The sequence below is a fragment of the Leptinotarsa decemlineata genome, unplaced genomic scaffold (genome assembly GCF_025532065.1).
Source record: "Leptinotarsa decemlineata unplaced genomic scaffold, Ldec_3_MD MMD2_tig00026282_RagTag_RagTag, whole genome shotgun sequence".
Classification (NCBI taxonomy): domain Eukaryota; kingdom Metazoa; phylum Arthropoda; class Insecta; order Coleoptera; family Chrysomelidae; genus Leptinotarsa; species Leptinotarsa decemlineata.
Genome location: NW_027412668.1, coordinates 4,378,478 through 4,400,488, shown reverse-complemented (window position 1 = coordinate 4,400,488; position 22,011 = coordinate 4,378,478). Strand labels below are relative to the sequence as shown.

General features: G+C 34.0%; 1 protein-coding gene across 1 annotated transcript in view; it reads left to right on the top strand.

Moving 5' to 3' along the window:
• The window catches only part of Bruce (BIR repeat containing ubiquitin-conjugating enzyme), an 86,417-nt gene that overhangs the window by 4,629 nt on the left and 59,777 nt on the right, over positions 1–22,011 (top strand). The window contains 6 exon segments of the mRNA XM_074179653.1: positions 2,429–2,664; positions 4,140–4,585; positions 10,465–10,632; positions 10,635–10,874; positions 10,877–11,064; positions 12,713–13,178. Of these exon segments, the coding sequence (XP_074035754.1) occupies positions 2,429–2,664; positions 4,140–4,585; positions 10,465–10,632; positions 10,635–10,874; positions 10,877–11,064; positions 12,713–13,178 (1,744 nt within the window).

The following is a 22,011-nucleotide window of genomic DNA, read 5'->3' as shown; positions in this document are numbered from 1 at the left end:
AAAAAATAGCGAATGTACTCCCTATTTCCATTCATGGTGCTAAATTTTAAAGGTGAACTACATTTCCTTCTCAATCAGGGAAATAGCTGAAAGTAATAGGTATCTTTCTAATATAGTAGATCGTAAATCTTTGACTTAAAAAAAAACTGATTCTGGATTCATTGTTGTTCAATACAATAATGGATTAGATCGCGCAAGAATTAGAGTTATATGAAATAAGCTGTGAGAACTGTGTCAAACACTATATTGGTCAAACTAAAAGAGGTAATGAAATTCGTTTCGAAGGCCATAGTGCATATATCCGATTTCTGAGACCAGAAAAGTGTAGCAAGGCTCAACACGGTACAGAGATTTGTCTAAGATTGAAATTGTTGAAATCGGAACATGACACTAGACTTTTGGATGCTTTTTAAGCTTGGAAATAACAAAGTGTGGTATGACAACTATGAACAGTGACAAAGGTCCTGTTTCAAACAGACCATTGTTTATTGTTGTATTACTATATCTGTTGAAGATTAGCATGAACTTTCATAGAAAATCTCTTGCTAATTTTATGCCAGAATTAAAATTAAGTATTAGTCTAATTTATCTTCTGATGATGCCAACTTGGTTGGTGAAACGCACATTGAGTTTGCAATTCTGGTTTTTGGAAGTCCAGAAACCAAAATAATTTTTTTATTTTATTTTGGTGTATCTAAATTATTATATGCAAGGCCTGGCCTAGAGATGACAGTAGTTGTTTGAAAAATATCACCGCATTAGAAAGTACACAATCTATAACAAATTTTAGAATCCTCCTAATTTTTGAGAAATTAACAGCCTGAAGATAATATTTTATGGCAAGTTTCAGTATCACTAATGATTCTATTATCATACATTTTTGATCATAAAAACTCAATCTTAGTTCAAAATTGACTCTGAGAACAACTATAAAATAGATTAGGAGATAACAAACAGTAAGTGCTTAATGATAAATACAAAAATATCAAATTACAATTGAATTATACTTCATTTTGAATGGCAGAATGGTTCAGTCTCTTAAATTTGGATAATTATAATCATCACCAAAATTATGAACTTATGGAAGACCCCTCAAATTTCAGGCCCATTTCTTTATTATCGACACTTTCAAAAATTATTGAAAGGTTATTGAAAAAAAGACTTAATGTCCATCTTATCGATAAACAATGTGCTATCTAGCCTTCAATTCGGCTTTCAAAGTTCGAAAAATACCACAGATGCAATTTTCTCCTTTCAAGAAAATGCATACTCTAGAATAAATGATGGCAAGTCTGTTGCAGCAGTGTTTTGTGATTTCTCGAAAGCTTTCGATTGCATTGATCATAAGACACTGCTGTGGAAGCTCAGCCATTATGGGATAAGAGGAACAAAGTTGACCTGATTTGGTTCTTATTTGACAGGACGTCATCAGGTGGCGAAAACATCAAGTGGACAGTTTGATCTCAGTGACATAAAACATGGACTACCTCAGGGGTCTGTTTTAGGACCAATGTTGTTTTTAATATACTTAAATGACCTAATAACCATTAACATCGCAGGAAAATTTACTGTATTTGCCGACTATACCACTATTATATGGAGTAGTAAAGAAATTAATCAGCTATCAAATATGATAAAAATAGATACTCAACAAATTCAAACCTGGTGTAACGCGAACTCCTTGTGCCTCAACCTCAACAAAACAAAACTAGTTACTTTCAAATGTACACTAGACGATTTAGATTTAGATAACCAGTACATAGAAAACAAACAGCATGTATTGTATTTTTTTATTTTATGACATTCATTTAATATTTTTACAAGACTTTGTCAATAAGATACTAATCTTCCCACAATAAAGCATATATTGATTGATTGATTGATTGATTGATATTTAGAATAAACCCTTTTTGGCATTTCAATTATTCAATTGTATGAAGAAATTGGTAAATTTTCAAAGAAAAAGGAAAAAAATTCTGAAGTATCAAAAATACAAACTAGAAGAAAATATTTTTCCACAGATTCCAATATTCTGAAGGCATGTAAGAAATTGAGTAAACTTCATCCTGACTGTCCATGATGAGTTAATAACAAGTGTTTCCACGTGAAACCATTTTTTTCACTTGTAATTATTCAATAAGTTGAACATCACGATAAGAAAGTCACCTAGTATATCAGTTTCTGAATTACCATTGAAAAATATCTCACATCAAAAAAATGCTACACAGAGCAATCATTCTTCACTCTAGCACATCCAATGTATTTTTCAAGTTTTGTTTTACTTATTGTGATGTATTTTAGCCCGATTGTAATTGTATTATCCTATACTCCCTATGGATGTCTTCCTTGTTACCGTGTACTATTTTTCAAGACATTTTATACTTTTCAATGAGAGAAGTAGATGTTATTATTATCATTATAATTCCAGTGGAACACGGTATGTTTAACCCTACCTCTGGGGGATCTCCGCTCTGCTGCAGCCAGCACAGTATCAAATTTATTGTCGAAAAATCAACACATTCCCGAATTGGGAGTGGCTTCAGCGATTCAAGAGAGATTATCCGATTTGCTCGGAGAAAAAATAAATGCATCGGACAGGAAATCGATGGCCAGCGAATGGAGGAGGAGGGAAACGTATTCGCAATGGCCCCACATGGATTATAAGTGAGTTATTTTCAGTATGTAGGAATTGAGATATGTTGTTATGTGTTATTTTAACAGATTTTAGATTAATACACGAATATTATTGCCTGTTTTAATAAGACTAATGTAGTATGAAAAAGTTGTTTATTACCTACACCTCAAAAAAGGAGTTCTGTACCTCAAATGAGTGATATACCATTTTAGATGCAGACAGTCCTATTTCATACTATACAATTTTAATAGAATACCAACTGAAAGATAATATTACGACCAACAATATAGAGAGGTAAATCAGAATTGTCACCTCTGCTTCAAAAACTCTTCAATATTATGTTTGATTCTGTTAAAATTCCTCTAAAATTGAAAATTGACAAGGTTTTGTCAATTTTCAGGAATCTTCACAGAAAATGTCCTGCATATGCAGGACGCCTGTCTGATATAATCCAACGCCCTTCGTGGTATTTGCCAGGGGAGTAGTTGTTTTTGATAGGCGTCAGTCCATTAAACCTACTGTGTAGGTATATAGAGACTGGCTTGAACGTATGAAGTTCCATTTGCTTTAGATTTGTTTACTGCCAGTCTTCAAGCATAGCCCATTGACTAATAAGAAAGTTTTTATTCCTTATTTAGAGGAATCGGGCAAATTACGGATGTGCAGTTGGTTAGTACCTCGTCCACTAGATGGAGTGACATTTTTGATGTTCGCTCCAACTTCGGAAGAGGAATGAAATGCTCTGAAAGAATTCCGATTTTCAATTGTGGAATATCATTGACTTTAAGTCGATGATGGTCACTATCTTGCACTGATGAGTGGCTAATAAGCCCGAAACCGGTCTGCAAGTGTGCCCGTTCCATAATTGAAGGTCGACTCTTTCAGTTGTATTGCCAATTGCATATGCAGGACATTTTCTGTGAAGATTCCTGCACTGACGCCTGTCTGATATAATCCAACGCCCTTCGTGGTATTTGCCAGGGGAGTAGTTGTTTTCTGATAGGCGTCAGTCCATTAAACCTACTGTGTAGGTATATAGAGACTGGCTTGAACGTTTGAAGTTCCATTTGCTTTAGAGAATCACTTGTGATAAAGAAATGTGTGCCATAGGGATCCATCCCTGGCCCATTATTATATATACTGTATACAAATGAAATACCAAATGTAGTTAATGAAGATATTGTATTATATGCTGATGATATATCGGTCATCGTAAAAGAAAAGAACTCTCAGTTGGTCATGTCACAGACAACAAATGTGCCAGATGTATTAAACAATTTCCTCACAGCAAATGACCTACTACTTAATATTGACAAAACTCAAAACCATTTCGCAGAGTTGATTACCATTGAATATAATAATAAAAATATAAACATATGCAATCAGGTAAAAATTTTGGGACTGTTGATAGATAGGAGACTCTGTATATCTATCTATTTATCTATCATACACAGGAGTTTAAATCTTGAAGTAATTTAATTTTATTTTCATATTTTCATTTCAGATGGGCCTTACCCGACCAAATGGCGCAAGCAGGCTTCTACCACCAGCCGAATTCTTCAGGAGACGACCGTGCCATGTGCTTCACCTGCACCGTTTGTCTCGTCTGTTGGGAACGCACCGACGAACCTTGCAGCGAACATGAACGCCATTCTCCAAGCTGCCCTTTTGTCATCGGAGAGTACACTCAGAACGTTCCCTTGTCTGTCACTTACGCCACCAGCCCGGCCATTGACGTCACTTACAGGGGAATGAACCTGACCGTCATTGGGAACAGCACCGTACCCGGTTTGGTGCCTGTGGCGTATGCAGATGGCCTAATATCAGTATTTGACGTTAGCGGGAAAGTGAAAAAGGCGCACTCTTTCCACGTGACGCAGTTCGATTCAGTTATTCTGGATAAGTTCACACAGGATTTTGGCCAGTCGCTGTGGACTATCAACGGACAAAGTAAGAATATGTCTTTGTTTAAATAGTTGTGATTTGTTGAAGGTGTGGACATCTGCATGCTTAAACCCACTAAAACATACAAAACTTGAATCAATTGAAATATACGAATTTGGTTAAAAAAATAAGGTGAATTTTCATTTTACCAAAAATATTTAATCATTCAATATTCATTTATTGGTCTTCAGGTCAAGTTATTGACGATAGACAAGTCAGATAATTAAGTATACTTATATGCTAGGGTAAGTCGAATGACTTTTGAATTTATTTATTGAATTAGGAACAGTTTGCTCTTGAAAATCTTTAATGATAGAGTAGATTTAATTGAATCAGGTAAATCATTGAATCGGACAAAACCTTTAAAAAAATAAACTGCTCATACTATTTATTGCATTTGTTCTATTTATACAAAATAAAGTTGAGTTTAATTCATGAGTTTTTCAAATTCACTTCGAAAAGTATTCAAATTGATGTTTCAAATGTAGGGTTTTAATTTTTAAAGGGATTTTTTTCTGATTCACATATTGGCAACAGCGCCTTGCATATAATATATCAAGTTGAAATAATTTATACGTACCTAGATATTCTACTTTAAAAAAGGAAAATTATCTTTATAAATCAACAATTAAAGCAAAATATGAATTATAGTTCAATACCACCTCCACAAGCCACATAAACAACAGTTGTTTTGTTATTTATTTATATAGAGCAAGATAGGTTAGGTGCACAAAATGTCATATGTCACAGAATGTCTCGGAACTCGGAACATAAGTAAACAGAACAGCACGCCTCTGAAATATGTCATCTTTGTTTGTCTCATGCAGGTAACAGATTCATTGTCCTTTATTAGCTATAACCGATGTTGCCAAATGGTGAAATAGAAACAAATCCCTTTAAATATTGAATGCATTATTTCATTCCTCTTTTTTAAGTATTTAAATAATTTTAAAGAAAAATTGAAAAGACAAGTTTAAAATGCGTTGTTTTAGTGCTCTTTTATGAAAACTACTTGATTTTCGTCAGGAGGAACATTCCCCATGTGATGAATGTCCATATTGAAAGTTATTAATGATAGCAAGTATGGTGAGGTCATTTTATTCAATATTTTATAAATGAAAACCATGGAACAATAGAATAATCTTTTGGATACTGAGAGCCACTGTAGAGCAGATAGCATGGTAGAAATTGGTGTATACCTATTACATTTTAATATTATTCTCATTCCTCGATTTTGTAGTTTTTGTATTTGTTGCACTTTGTTCAATTTAAAAGAGAATAAAATAGATGCACAGTAGTCAAAATGGGGTTGGATTATTGATTTTGTATCTGTTATTGGCGATTCTTGAGAAAAAATAAAATTTTTTTGCAATCTTTTTTTCAATATATTTGAAGTAGTGGCCGTCGAATGATAAGCAATTATCAAGTTGAAATCCCAAATACTTCACTGATGTTACTATTTCTATAGGTTCATCTTCAATTTTTATATTTATGTTGTTTGTATTTATTTGATTATATTTGAATTTAGTTGTAATTATCATTGCTCTTGTTTCTGTTGTAGTAACAAGATGAGGAACTAATAATAATAATAGTGAATAATTGGTGTGAAGATGGTGACACACTTCAAGATAAATAAAGAAGGTGCCGTCAATAGGCCCTCTCTTAAGAAAATTGGTCTACAACTATCTTGAAAAATCTATATTAAAAATTAGTCTCGGCAATCTTTTCTGAGCAACAAAAACTCGTGGAAATTCCCTTGCACATCCCAAAGAAATGATATTAAAGCTGATGTGAGAATAAGCCATAGAAAAATAGACATTCATCAATCCAAAATTATCTAGAGTGTTTTTCAATTGTTTGATTGAGTAATATGAGAGAGAGAGAGAGAGAGAGAGAGAGAGAGAGAGAGAATATGCTTTATTGTATACATGATAAATCATGGTTACAAAGCTTAAAAATAGTGCAAAATAATACATATAAAATATTAAAATCAGTACAAGGTGTGTGTACACACACACCAACAGACATACACATGCATAGTACATACATTAAAAACACAATAAAGTCCTAAGCCTGAGTCAATTTTTACAAGAGAGAAAATATATATATATATATATATATATATGTATATCAACCTGGATAACAATGTGTGAAATTATGAATCATATACCTAAACCACTATATCGCTTTACGAATATTTAAAAATGAACTATTACTAAGAATTTTGGAGTATGAATAGTACAACTATGATAGCGTGTCACTGAAATATTCCTCAAGGTGGTAATACGGTCTAACAACCAAAATATTTTTTACAGCTTTTCTGAACTGCTTAAGAGGTATAATGTCTTTAATTTCATCAGGTAAATGATTGAATATTTTGCATCCATTGTAAATGAATGAATCTTTAAATAAAGTGGAAGTCGGTCTCGGAAGTTTAATATTATTGTCTTGTCTAGTAGTGTAATGAACTTGGGGTGACCCAAATCTGTCAATATGTTTCTTTATTAATGTAACAGTTCCAAAAATGTATAAAGCCATTACTGTTAGAATTCCGAATTGTTTGAATAAAGGTTTGCAAGAGTCGCGATAATTAGCTTTGGACATATATCGTATAGCACGTTTCTGTAAAACCAGAATACTATTAAAGAGATAACTACTGCAGCTTCCCCAGAATGCAATACCGTAGCGCAAGCGGGATTCGATTAAAGAATAATAAATCAATTTTGCCGAATGCAAGTCTAATTCCTTGGCTACCAATTTAACAGCAAAACACCCAGATGATATGTTTTTCCTTAATGCTGAAATATGTTCATCAAATTTTAGCTTACCATCAATAAATAGTCCTAAGTATTTAGTATATCCCTTACTTTCAATGCTACTTACTCCAATATTGATATCATTAAGCGTACATTTGAAAGTAATTAGATTTGTTTTTTTAATATTAAAAGAAAGTATATTACACTCACACCATTTGGAAATTTTGGATATATCTTCAATGATTATTTTGTTTAAATTCTGGAGAGACGGACTGTGCCAGATGATGGTAGTATCATCGGCGAATAAAGTGAATCTACCGGATATATGTATACTTGTCAAATCATTTATATATAATAGAAAAAGAACTGGACCTAGGACAGACCCTTGTGGAACGCCAGATCTAATTGTTTCTGATGAGGAAGATTCTGTAGACTTGACAATTTGATTTCTATTTAATAAATAGGACTCAATCCATTGGTATGAAAGTCCCCTAAAACCATAATAGTTCAGCTTCTGCAGCAGTATTCTATGATCAACACAATCGAAAGCCTTGGAGAAATCACAGAACACTGCCGCAACTACCTCACCCTCATTGATTTCAGTATAGATATCATATAGTAGGTTAAAAACGGCATCGATTGTATTTTTATTATTTTGGAAACCAAATTGTGAATTGCTGATGATATTATGTTTGTTGAGAAAGTTTATGATTCTTACTTTCACCAATTTTTCAATGAGCTTAGCAATAGCAGGAATAAGTGCGATTGGACGATAGTTAGAGGGATCATTAGGGTCACCTCCTTTATGTAATGGTACTATTACTGACGTTTTCAATTGTTCCGGAAATATTCCAGTGTTGAAAGATTGGTTTATCAGATGAACGAGTGTTTCAAGTGCTTCATCAGGAAGGTTCTCAATAATACTTATGGAGATTTCATCAATCCCAGTTGTTTTTTTATTTTTGATTATAGCTACCACTTGTTTTAGTTCTTGAAGTTCCGTTTCATGCAAGACAAAGGTTTCTACTACTTTGAATCGTTCAAAATTCTCTAGGGGATCATCATTTGATGTTATGTTTTTTTTTATATTACCAGCGACTGAGCAGAAATAATTATTCAAAGTATTAGGTGAAATAGGTAGATTATTATTTCTAGCCGATTTTCCTCTAAGTTCGTTAATTATTTTCCAAGTTTCAACGGTTTTATTATCCGATTCGATTATTTTATTTTTATAATGGCACTGTTTAGCCTGTTTAATTATTTTCCTATAAATATTTCGATACTGGGAGAAATAGTTGTGAAAACTTTCATCTTTGGTATATTTTCTTAAATAATGCAAGCAACGCAAATTTTTTTCTGATATTTTAATACCTTTAGTAATCCAAATTTTTTTCTTCTTAGTTTTAATTTTTCGAATTGGAAATGATTCGTTGAAGACATATAAAAGGGAGTTATGGAACTCAGAGAACTGAATATTTTCATGGAGTGAAAGAATCTTTCCCCAGTCGATGTTTGAACATTTTTTATGAAAATTACTGTAATTACTTTTACTAAATATTCTTCCTAACCTATGATTCTTTTGATTCTTGTCCAAGCTAATATTTAAGGTACACATTATGGCTTCATGATCAGAAAGGCCTGAAGGTAATACTTTACATGATATAGAATCATCATTCATATTAGAGCAGATGTAATCAATAGTTGATTCTGAATACTGTGAGATTCTTGTTGGCGAGTCAATATGCATCATTAGGTTATATGAATCAAGGAGATTATTCAAATATTGTGTTTGATGGGAAGTCTCACTGTAATTAATATTGAAGTCACCAGTTAATATCACAGTAGAAGAAAATTGGTAACCGATCAAGAACCTGTTCCAAATGATTGAAAAACAGGTCTATATCAGAAGATGGAGCCCTGTAAATGCATAAAATATACATATTGATTTGCTTGCAGTATATAACTGAAATCTCAAATGATTTTTCAATAGTTAAACTTGTAAAATTTATGTTCTCAAATCTTAGCTTCTCAGAAAGAGATTTTTTAATAAGTATCATTGTACCACCATGAAGAAATTCAGATCTGCAGTAAATTGATAAAGTTAAATAATCAGCCAAGAAAAAAAGTTCGTCAGCTTTTAGCCAATGCTCAGTTAATAAAAGAATGTCAGGTTCACCTATACTAGTCAAAAATGCATAAAGTTCATTACTCTTGTTCCTAGCTGATTGAATATTAAGTAACATCAAATACATTGACTGTTCACTCCTGACTTTACCTATAAAAAAGGTATAGTTTTTGATGAACAATAAGTATCAGTGTTCTTGAACTGTTCCTGAGAGTGATTCCTGTCACACAGCAATCATTACTTGATAATAAATTGATTGTTTCTAAATCCCAATTATCAATGAGGTCCATTAGTGCTTTGGCAATATGAGTTTTTGGAACTTTTTTTAGTGAAAATCCATCAGTGTTGTAGTTTTTTTTTGCGAATAACATTATTGCACTCAAAGAATCGTGCTGTACAACTGCTAAGTCTAGAGAGATATTTTTTGAAATTCAAATTGCTTTCATAAATCTCTTGATTTATATGTGCAATGTCGTATCTAAATGGCTCTGAAATAATAATTCTTCGGGTGTGAGCAGATTGTTCAACGAATTCCTTAGCTATCATCTGGTTAACTTGATTTGTCCACAGAATGACAATATCGGAATTGAGTTTGTTGCAGACCTTCTGAATATGACCGCTCCAGGTCAAATTTTCGTCTAAAGACGTTCCTAAAAACAAGACTTCGCTGGAAGATCGAATACCATTTATTGTGGAAGAGTCACTGCTGAAATTTTTCCTAATAAATGATTTCATTGAAACAGATTTAGATTTATTAGATGTGATAGATGTGGAGGGTGCTTTAGTTTTAGTAGGGCAAAGAATGATCTGTTCAGTAATTTGCATATGAAAAATATGTTGAGAAAAATGCAAATTCACCTTATTTTTTTAACAGACCTCGTATAAGATTTATTTTTTGAATAATTTTCACTAGTACCTCTAATTCCTATATCGCAGAAGATCTCTCAAAATAATTTGTTGATTGATTGTGTAAAGGTCAACTAAAATATAACTTCTTATTGCAGAAAAACTCCCAATTGAAAAGAAAATCAAATCGTTGTGCATAGTAAGCGACGAATTATACAGTACAAAACCACCGCGCCCTACAGTTATATGTGGTGTACATCTCACATGCGAGTCTGAAAAGAGTCTTCAAATAACTCCAGATATAGAAAAGGAAAAAACAAACGACACAAAAAATACTTGGTCGTCTACGATTTCATGTATAGCAAAGAACAGGAAGAGACTGAAAACGAATTGAATTTTGAAAATACTTTCACGGCATTCACTCCTGAAGATAAAATCGAGCAGGCAGAGACGGACGAGAAAATCGCAAATTTATTCAGCAACGTGGATACGATCGAGTTGGATTCTGAAGAGCTACCAGGATATAACCTCATGAAACAGCTGTCGTCTTTCTATAAGACTCTTATACCGGCGAAAGCGATGAAGTTTTTCTACCACCCTCTCTGGGCTCAAAGAAATCACACACCGGTCCAAGACTGCTCATGTTCGACGAGATTAATAATACCAAAACAGACTCTTCTTCCAGCAGCCATCCCTTAACCAATGGACAGCTGAGCAGTCTGGAGAGCGCTCTTAGTATTTCTGATCATATCGCAGAGGTAAGATGCTCCAATTTTCTATTTGCTCAATGTTGATAATATTACATTTCTTGAAATAAATTGATGGTTGTAGGTAGCCGTTACTTTGTGGTAGGAGATCATCATGAAAAATGAGAATGGAAACTTTATATGTTTTTTACCACTTTTATTTGTAACTAACGTTACTGCAGTTTTGTCCTATAGCATTAATCTAAAAACTGAGGTTTTAGTTTTTACATTAAACTAAAAACCGAGTTTTTACATTAAATTATAAACTGAATTTTTAGTTTTTACATGTAGTTTTCACGTTAAACTAAAAACTGGATTTTCAGTTTTTACATTAAACTGAAATTGTAGTTTTTAGTTTTTACATTAAACTAAAGACTGAGTTTTTAGTTTTTACATTAAACTATAAACTGAGTTTTTATTTTTTGCGATAAACTAAAATCTGAGTTTTTAGTTTTTACAGTAAACTAATAACTGAGTTTTTAGTTTTTACATTAAACTGAACTTTTAGTTTTTACATTAAACTAAAAATTGAGTTTTTAGTGTATACATTTAATTTTCTTTATATTAAACTTGAATCTGAGTTTTTAGCTTTTACATTAAACTCAAAACGGAATTTTTAGTTTTTACTTTAAATTATAAACTGAGTTTTTAGTTTTTACATTAAGCTATACACCGAGTTTTGAGTTTTTACATTAAAGTAAAAACTGAGTTTTCAGTTTTTGCGTTAAACTAAAATCTGGGGTTTTTTAGTTTTGACATTAAACTAAAATCTGAGTTTTTAGTTTTTACACTAAACTAAAAACTGAGTTTTTAGTTTTTACATTTAGTTTTCTTCACATTAAACTGAAATCTGAATTTTTAGTTTTTACATTAAACTAAAGACTGAGTTTTTACGTTAAACTATAAACTGAGTTTTTATTTTTTGCGATAAACTAAAATCTGTGTTTTTTAGTTTTTACATTAAACTAAAATCTGAGTTTTTAGTTTTTACACTAAACTAAAAACTGAGTTTTTAGTTTTTACATTTAGTTTTCTTTACATTAAACTGAAATCTGAGTTTTTAATTTTTACATTAAACTAAAGACTGAGTTTTTAGTTTTTACATTAAACTATAAACTGAGATTTTATTTTTTGCGATAAACTAAAATCTGAGTTTTTACAGTAAACTAAAATCTGAGTTTTTACAGTAAACTAATAAAGAGTTTTTAGTTTTTACATTAAACTGAACTTTTAGTTTTTACAATAAATTGAACTTTAAGTTTTTACATTAAACTAAAAATTGACTTTTTATTTTCTACATTTAGTTTTCTTTATATTAAACCTAAATCTAAGTTTTTAGTTTTTACATTAAACTATAAACTGAGGTTTAAGTTTTTACATTAAACTAAAAACTGAGTTTTTAGTTTTTGCGTTTAACTAAAATCTGGGTTTTTTTAGTTGTTTACATTAAACAAAAATCTGAGTTTTTAGTTTTTACATTAAACTAAAAACTGAATTTTCAGTTTTTACATTAAACTAGAAACTGAGTTTTAGTTTTTACATTGGACGAATCTGCAGTAACCTTAGTTACAAATAAAAGTGGTAAAAAACATAGAAAGTTTCATTTCTCATTATTCATTGAATTTTTTAGGTGATAAATTCTTCATTATTATCATTCCAGGTGGCAAATAACCTGTCAGGCAAGACACTGAAGTGTTCCCGAGCCGTGCAGTGCGTCAGCCTTCCAGAACAGTGCTGCAAACCCGACCTCGAAGTCACCGACATCATAACTACACTCGATCAAACTCATTTGCTGGTCGTACTGAAAAACTCTCTCATAAACTGTTATGCCCCTCGATGCTTCCTCATGATCTACTCCTTGGATTTCACAGATAAAATGGTGAAGGTGAAGGAGGAGCCCGTGCTGGTTAAAGAACTCTCCAGTGCCGAGACGCCTGTAGAAATCAACTTGTTGCCGTCGGATTATAAGTTGGGCGTCGTTCTCGAACGGTCCTGCGAAGCGAAAGGTAATGCCGTTATGGTTTGTGTGGATGGAGTTGTGAGGATCGTTAATTTGTCAACGTTGAAGACAATCTGTTTTGCTAAAATCGAGGAGGAGGACTTCGTCTCTGCTGTGTATTGCAACAGTAAGTTTTTTTTTCAATACTTGCTCCCTAGTATTGTAGGTGCAGGGGTACCACAAGGTACCTCTTTGTGACTGGTCCTATTTGCTTTACTTTTTAATTTATTACTTATAATAACCATTTATAGTCCTGGCAAAAGATCAGTTATTTCACAATTTTTACTACATGTAGCAATTACTGTTCGTACGCCTCTGATAGGGTGTTATTTATATACTTGTCTTGCCAGATGTGGCTAATTTCAGGCACTTTATGGTTTAGTCCCAACTGAATCGATTTAATTATCGATTAAATTATCAAATTATCACTAACTCAGGCCCAAAAACTGATTTTAATCTTCACAAGTTTTATGTGTGACTTCATGTGACATTACTTTATTCAAAGCTTTATATAAATTTCGATGATCCGACTTTTCTATTAATTTCTCTCTCATCATTCATTAAATCTGTCATAATTTCTTCTGTTCCATAATCTTTTCATCTTCCTAACAATGATCTCATTCAGTATCTTGGTTTTTTCACTTTCAACCCTTTGTTACGTTTCAATTTAGCACTAGATCAAAACTGATCCTATGTGACTTTTCAAAACACTACCTTACCTTTTAAGATCTTTATTCAGAGGATGTTAACAATGTAATTCAGTTACAAGTTTATTTTATTCATTCAACATCATAGTACTGGGAATCTTCCGTTCCATAGAAAACCATACCTGAAATGTACAAGAATATATGTATGCTCCCTGACTAACTGCTTGACCAGTACTTACGCATTCTCCTATTGCCAATGGACGTTGGAGATCCGAAATTCCTCGCTAGGTTGAAATAGTTGTTATTGTTTGTTTCTCAGTTTACTTCACCTATCATTTTTCAGCCATTGTCTGCCTTATTCTCTATACTTTCCCAAGAATATTTTTGCATAGATTGTTATTCATCACATCCAGAAGGATTACTACGTATTAGAGCCATATCGCCTGAAAAACAATATTAGTTAGCTCTGGGTTTCTGAATACTGTTTGATATTTCGGTAAATATTCTGCATAATATGAATGTTCAAATATTCGTACTGAATGGAAAAGATGTGGCGACTTACCTAATATGTTTCTATTCCATGGCATGAATAAGGATCGGTAAATAGTTGAAAATAGGTTGGAGTCAATATTTTTGTAAACATTCAATAACAAGGTTAAGAGGCAGCTGTTGGTTGACATCTGCCGAAATTTCGTAGTGTCGTTCCGACGACTTACACCGAACTAGTTCTACAGTTGTTCACGGGTGAGGGATTGATCGGTTACTCAAATTATCAAGGGTAGTTTTAGGGTTGCATTGCTTTGAGGAGTTTTGATAGGTCATGGACTTGTTTATGATGTCTCGAGTGGCTGTGGAGGAATTGATAGATTTATGATGTTGTGCACAGCGCCCCCTTGGTGCTTGTAGTGTAGATTGGACGCACTGTGGCAACAACTGGATAGCTGTCAGATGTGGCAGTCTCTTGGATTTCGGGGGTGACCTTCGTTGAACTTGGTTGAGAGTTCAAGTGTACCATCAGACTGATTTGTGGGATATATATGGTTGTATTTGTGCCATCCTTCACGGGGATTATTTCTACAAGTCAGGATTGTATAGTGGAAGACTGATTGGTCATTTTGGTGTGGATATTTGCAGTCTGAAACTTAAACTCTTTTGAGGATTTGTGGTGGTTACCAAACTCATTGTGCCAGGTGGAAGGATTTCTGAAATCAGGTTCATAAGAAAAAGAAGGCCCTCAGTTACTCATCAAGTCCCAGTAGGACTTCCGTGCAGAGCACCGCACACGAAGAAACGTATAGAAAAATCCTTGGCCAAGGGTTTTATTTTTTTTTTCTGGGGTGTAGAACACCTTGTTGACAAACTCTCCGGACTTGGAGGTGTTCAGCTACCTTTGGGGGTCCTATTCGGTGAGCCATTACTGGTCCATCTTGTTGTGCCCTACAGGGTGATCTATCTTGGTGGTGCTACAGGGTGATCCATCTCCGCCGTACTACAAGGTGATCCACCTCCGTCGAACTACTGGATAGCCTAACACCATATACCGGGTGGCCCAAAAGGAGCACACAAGTTATTATTTGGTTTATTTGAATATTTGTGATATACTGAGTTATTTAAATAATTGTTTGCCCTTCTGTTTACTGATACCTGTTTGATATAGTGTTTGTTTATCGTTTATTGATATAGTGTTTATTTATTGATACCTGATTGATATGGTGATTCATTTGTGAAACGGAAATTGAGGTACTTCCTTCCTTTCACGATTGCTTGTTGACACCGATGCGCCTACGCCTGAGCTCACGCGACGCAAACGAGATTGTCTTACCTTCCATACTAGTATTTACGATTTCACCTACTCAATTTTCGTGGTAGTTTTACTTGACGTATTGTAGTTTTTTTTTAAGCGTCGTTACTACCATAATTTATAGCTGATTGAATTTGTGGTTATATACACCATGCTCTTGTATTGACATTTGAATATCGCGTAGTAGTGTGAATATCGCATTGTTGTCTTAGAAGTGTTGTCGGTTAATCCATGTAAGTTAGGATTACTGAATAAATCATATTAGGGATCTTTATCTTTTATTTCCAATATTAATTGGTAAGTTATTGGTATTGTAAGTTACTTAGGGTATCTGAAGGATTAAATTTACCTGTCGCCCATTAAGATCTATTTGAAATTTGCTAATTTGGTTAACCCACTCCCGTCTCCACTGTTTAGCTTAGCCGCGGATACCCATCTGTCTTATTTGTTACCAACAGATGATTTAGTCTCCGCTTGTGGTTTGTGAGGTGACAACTTTTGTCCTTTCTCTCAAAATATCCCATTATAAAAAAACAGCAGGTCATTATAAAAACATCGTCCAGAGAGGGCATAATGAAAACTGTTATTGTAGTGGAAACGACAGAAAATATTTCACAACAAAACACGCGAGTCAGACTTGTTTTTGTCTGTTTGGTGGAATTCTAGTTACGAGTTTGTTTTCGAAACTGAAACAAGTTTTTGCTTCCTTTCTGAGATACAGAGCGTTGAAGAAAAAAAAAAACGATAGTAAAAATGTTAGTAGAATTATTCATGATGAAATCGGTGCTAATTGACAACTCTGACTTTCACTGATGTGGCAAAACTATTACTTCATCTAAAGGAACAGAGGGATAGACAAGACAAGCTGTAGGTGGACAAACTGCATGCTTAGGGTAAGATTGGTATATACAACCATTATGGGGGAAACAGTCGTGGCACAGGTAGCAAGGGGCTGTCCTCAGGGGGGTTTTCTCCCATCTGTTATGGAACCTTGCAATGGACGAGCTATTATGTCTCCTGGACCACAATGGGTATGAAGCACTGGGCTTTGCAGGCGACTTAGTCATCTTAGTCCAGGTTAAATACAGTAATGTAGTGAAGGAATGCATGCAGCAGGCGCTGAATATTATAACAAAATGGACCGAAGAAGAAGGGCTTAACATAAGCCCATCCAAATCGCCCATAGAAGCATTCACCAAGAGGACTAAAACGGAGGGTCTCGGACCTCTAAAACTTCAAGGTGAAGAAGTACAAGTCTGGGGGGAGGTTAATTATCTGGGAGTAATTCTAGAGTCCAAACTGACCTGGAACCAACACTTGGACAGGAAAAAGAGGAAAGCGGAGGTAGCACTGATGCTCGCCAGATGCATCTATGGAAAAACATGGGGGCTAAAACCAGACATGGTATATTTGCTATACACGATGGTGGTTAAACCCATGATAACATTTGCATCTCTGGTCTGGTGGCCAAAGATGAAGCAGGGGACCGCCATCAACAAACTAGGCAAGGTGCAATGACTTGCATGTTTGGGACAAACCCGAAGGTGACATCAAAACTGGTCTGGAAATGCCATGAAGAACTGAACGAACTTGCAAACAGGAACAAATTAACTTTGTACTGGGTGCCAGGGCATTCAGGAATCACAGGTAATGATAAAGCTGATGAATGCGCTAGATACAGATCATCAACTTCATATATAGGTCCTGAACCAGCTCTGGGGGTATCAAAATCAGTGGTACGAAACCAGATTAGGATATGGACCAATAAGAAGCACACAGAGTACTGGACAAAAGTACCTGGCAACAAACACAGTAGAACCTTCATTGGGGAACCGTCCGAGAAAAGAACCGAAGAACTACTTCAATATAGTAGGGATCGGCTTAGAATAATTACAGGGTTACTAACCGGTCATTGTCCGCTTAGAAGACACCTGAATAAAATGGGGCTGTATAATGGAGTCCTCCGCTGTATATTATGCAACGAAGGAATAGAAACAGCTCTACACATCTTATGCGAATGTGAGGCACTGAATCACAGGAGGCAGGCAATATATGGAATCTTCACTGAAGTTATTCCTGCACATGCTGTTGGCGATACAACTGCGGCAATAGATTAATTACCTATCAGTTATTGCCCATTCAGTCAAGATGGTCCGAGAGAAAATACTATAGTAGGCCTTAGAAAGAAGCAATGTTTTAACTGCTTTTTTAAATGCTACAGTGTTCATCTGTTTGAAATGGTCTGGTAACCGATTGAATAATTTTATTCCCATATATTTGGGAGAATGTTCGAATTTTATAGTTTTATGTTTACGAATGCTCAACTCCTCTGCATATCGAGTTGAGTAGCTATGATAGAATGAGTTCTTAGTACAGTCTGTTATACATTCGCGAACATATAAAAGTATTTTAAAGATGTAGATGCAGGAAAAGGTTAAAATTTGATGACTAATGAAAAATTTCTTGCATGATTCCCTCCAAGGGATGCCTGGTAATTTCCTAATAACTTTTTTTTGAGCAATGAAAACCCTATCTTTGTCAACACTGTTGATCATTGTTGTTGATCACTGTTGATCACACTGCAGATCATTTAGAAAGATCAGCGGACCTAACACAGAGCCTTGAGGAACTCCAAAACATATGTCATGATAGTCTGATTTCATATCTTTAATCTTGTACATCCTACATCTGTAAGAAAGTCTCTAAGAAAGTCCCCTCTCTCGATGAATTTAAAATTTAAACAATCGAACGCATGTGACAGATCGAAGAATACTCCTGTAACATGCTTACCACTATCTAAAGAAGCGTATATGATTTCTAAGAATCTCCAAGTAGCTGATTGAGTGGACTTGCCTTTGCAAAAACCATGTTGAATAACTAGCAAATTTCAACCAAACCGATGTAAGGATGTTTATAATATTTTATAAATACAGTTTTTTTTTTACTTCAACACCCTGTATCTCAGAAACGAAGCAACTCCGGGCATATGTTTATAAGAACTTTTTTCTTAAAACGACCTTACAAATCATCCTCTGAAGTTTCGTACCGTAGTTAAAAAACACCCTGTATATTCTGTTCAGTTTAATTATCCTTCTTCACAATAATTTGTTTTAGTTGAATTTGCTTGCTATGCCAATGAATTCCGTAGCTATTCTTTTCTCATTGAATGTTTTTTAGCTGTTTTTGTTTGAATGTTCTTTTGAAACTATTTTTGTCCTTTCACTATCTCTGATTTAACTTTTTTGCTACTGAGCAAATGGGGATTCGTTATACATTCCAAAGACTTCATGTATAGTTTTTTAATTTTCTTTCTATATGTAATTTTTGACTTGATTTCTTGCACGTTCAAGAAGTATTATGTTGGTTGTAATATTTTACTTGATTATTTTTGTGTTTAGAAGATTTAATCTTCAATGTTAACTTGAGTTTTGTCAGTTTTTCATTCTGACAGTACAAATTTTGTGATGTGCTTATGTGATAGTGCCTCTTTTGATTTTTCAAAGTTTGGATTATTGTGACTGCTTTTTAGTCTCAACTCTCTGTGAGTATGATTGTTATTTGTCCAATTTTTATGCATTTCTGTTTGAAACTTTTCGGAAAAAGTGAGGAACTCTTGAAACGAATAATTTTGCCAACGAATGACGATAAAGTAATGGAATTATCACATTATTTTAGAGAAAAATTCACGTTTATTGAAATAAGTGGAGAAGTCATGATCAAAACAATCATCTGAAGGCTGCACTTTAGTTATTGTGACCAAGATCACAAAGGGGTGCAGCATATCGATTAAAAGGGGGTGATGAACGGAACAGAATGGTAGGATTTTCAGAGCAAGGAAATAATTGTTTAAAAAAATATTCAAAATATAATATTTTAACGTAACTCTACATAATGGTACTTAGTCAGTTTTCTAAGATTATTGAATACTGTTTCTATCAAAGATTTCATGATTACTTTGAATCATTCAGATTATTTTCTTCTAGTCAGAATGCTTATAGAAAAAAAAATATACAGCATCTTCAAGTGAACACTGCAGGCCATTATTCATTCTTTATAGTTTATTAACAATTCTTAGTTTGTATATCTACCAAACTCTGATATATATAAAAAAACAAGACTTCAATTATTCCTAGAAATGAGCAAATCTATGAACATTTCACCAGAAATAACTCTCAACTACATCAAAATTGACAGTATCAAAGAATCACCCCATGTGTATTGGGGTTAAGCTTAGCGGCGGCTCGTCAGAGGAGACAAGGGAATTTGAGGCTATTCATCGCAATAAATTGAAAGATATTGACAAATAATTATGATTATTTTTTTCTAAAAATGCTTGGGTATCATTTATCATTACTTTACCATTAATTTTTAATATAAATACATAATATGCCCGAAAAAACACTATCACTCACTACATAGTACGTACCACACTGTATCCTGCATCAACAAAACTCAAAAGCACCGCCCATGAACGAATTAACCATCAACCCGAAATAATAAATGCCATACATTGCAAGGGAGCCAAGCCTCCGACCGCTTTAAAAAACACAGGCTCCACGAGACAGATCCAACCAGCGACATACGTCGCGATTTGTAATTTTAGTTGCAGAAATTATAGCGTTAGAGGAGGCTAGCCTCCAGTTGGTCTCCGTTAGTGTACGACTGCGTTTGTTTTTTATTTAATTATTCGGACGGGATGCCGTGACGGACCGAGACTGAAAAATATTTCGGTGAATCGTTTTAGTGTTTCTTGATAATATTTGTTATTTGTGTATAAAACGGGCAGTATTGTATTATAGCAGTGCTTTTTGGTAATATTTTTAATGTCTCTTTAAAGAGTTTTCTTTCAATTTCAAGGTGTTTTTAGGTTTTCACTTTTCGGTAAGTTTATTTTACCATTTATTATGGATAAGTTGGACGAAATTAAAAAACCTGACGAATAGTCGATTGGTTGCTAACAAATAATTTCAAGTCTTTATCTTATGATAATAAATTTTACATTATTAAAACTCTGAAAAGGCCTCAACCAAATTTGATTTCTATTGAAGTGTCAGATAATCGACAAAATCGAGGAATTAATATTACTTGGTACGATAAATGCGATTAGTTAACCGGCTCCATTAAACGAGAAAAACTTTATTGTTGGCCCTGTGTTTTATTTTCCGTACAAACCGAATACCAAACGTGGTCTAAAATAGGATACTCCATTTTAAAAAATTTACCTCGTTCTACACAAAGACATTTTAAATCTCAGGAGCATATATTTTCGTCTTGTAAATTAAAATTGTTTACAAACAAAATATAGCAACAGCTTTAGATACAGCTCAAAAAGAGACCATCATTTCTTTTAATAATCATGTTAGGGAAAATCGGTCGATTTTAAAAGACTTATCGATATTACGATTTATTTGGGTCCCTAAGAATTAGCTTTTAGCGGACATTATGAAACCGAATATTCGATTAATCGCGGCAATTACAAGGAACTTTTAATGTTATGGGGCAAATATGATTCACAATTTGGCACTTTTTTAAACGGTAGCGTTTTTCGGGCACCTCAAAAACCATCCAAAATGAGCTTATAGACAGTGTGGCATATATTATTAAGGAAAATATAAGCAAGAAGATTGAAAGTGTTTCTTTTTTTGCATGGGAAATTGATGAAACTACCGATATTACCTTTCAATCGTTTTCAGCAATTTTTAACAAATCTGTTATATTAGAAAAGAAAAGTGTTATTTATTGACTGAGAAGAGTTCATTTATATTAAATAACTCAAAGACAACCCTTTTTCCTTGTATTTGTTTTTTAATGGTCAGTTTTATACGTATAATTTTCGGCAATACACAATTTTTGTTTGCATTTATGCAAATATTACGTATTTTGTTTTAAATAGGTGCGGTACCCAAAAAATTTTCGCGCCTCCGGCAGGCTGTTCTGTGTGTACATAGTCTTTATGATTTTAGCCTCCCCTGTTCTCCAATGCACGAGCTGTCACTAGTTAAGCTATATAATAAGCTTATTGGGGACATTAAATCCTCAAATATCAATGTCTTTAAACTCTGAGGATGAGTTTCTCCTTGAATACTAATTTGATTGTAGCCTATCAACTTTTTTTTATATATGTAGCAAGTGCATTGGGGTCTCGGACACCTCGCGGCAGGCCCATCACGCGACTGCGGTAGACTAGGCCTTGCACCTTGTATCAGGAACCTCTATACCCATCACGCGACTGCGGTAGACTAAGGTGTTGAAGACACCATCCTGGCAACCCCACAGTTTCCGACTTTAGCCCACTAGACCTAAGGAAAGCGAAAATTAGGTTCTTTGGATAAGCCAAGGTCTTCAATGTTATTCACGAAGGCCTCATACATTGGCTTATCCTTGTGTTTCCGCAGAAGTGAGGTGATCTCTGCGGCTTTTATATGAGCTTTTTGCTGAACGGGTTCCAACTCGGTGACAGGGTCGAAAACTAAACCGAGTTCATCAGCTGCTCGGGCAGCTACCCTAAAGAG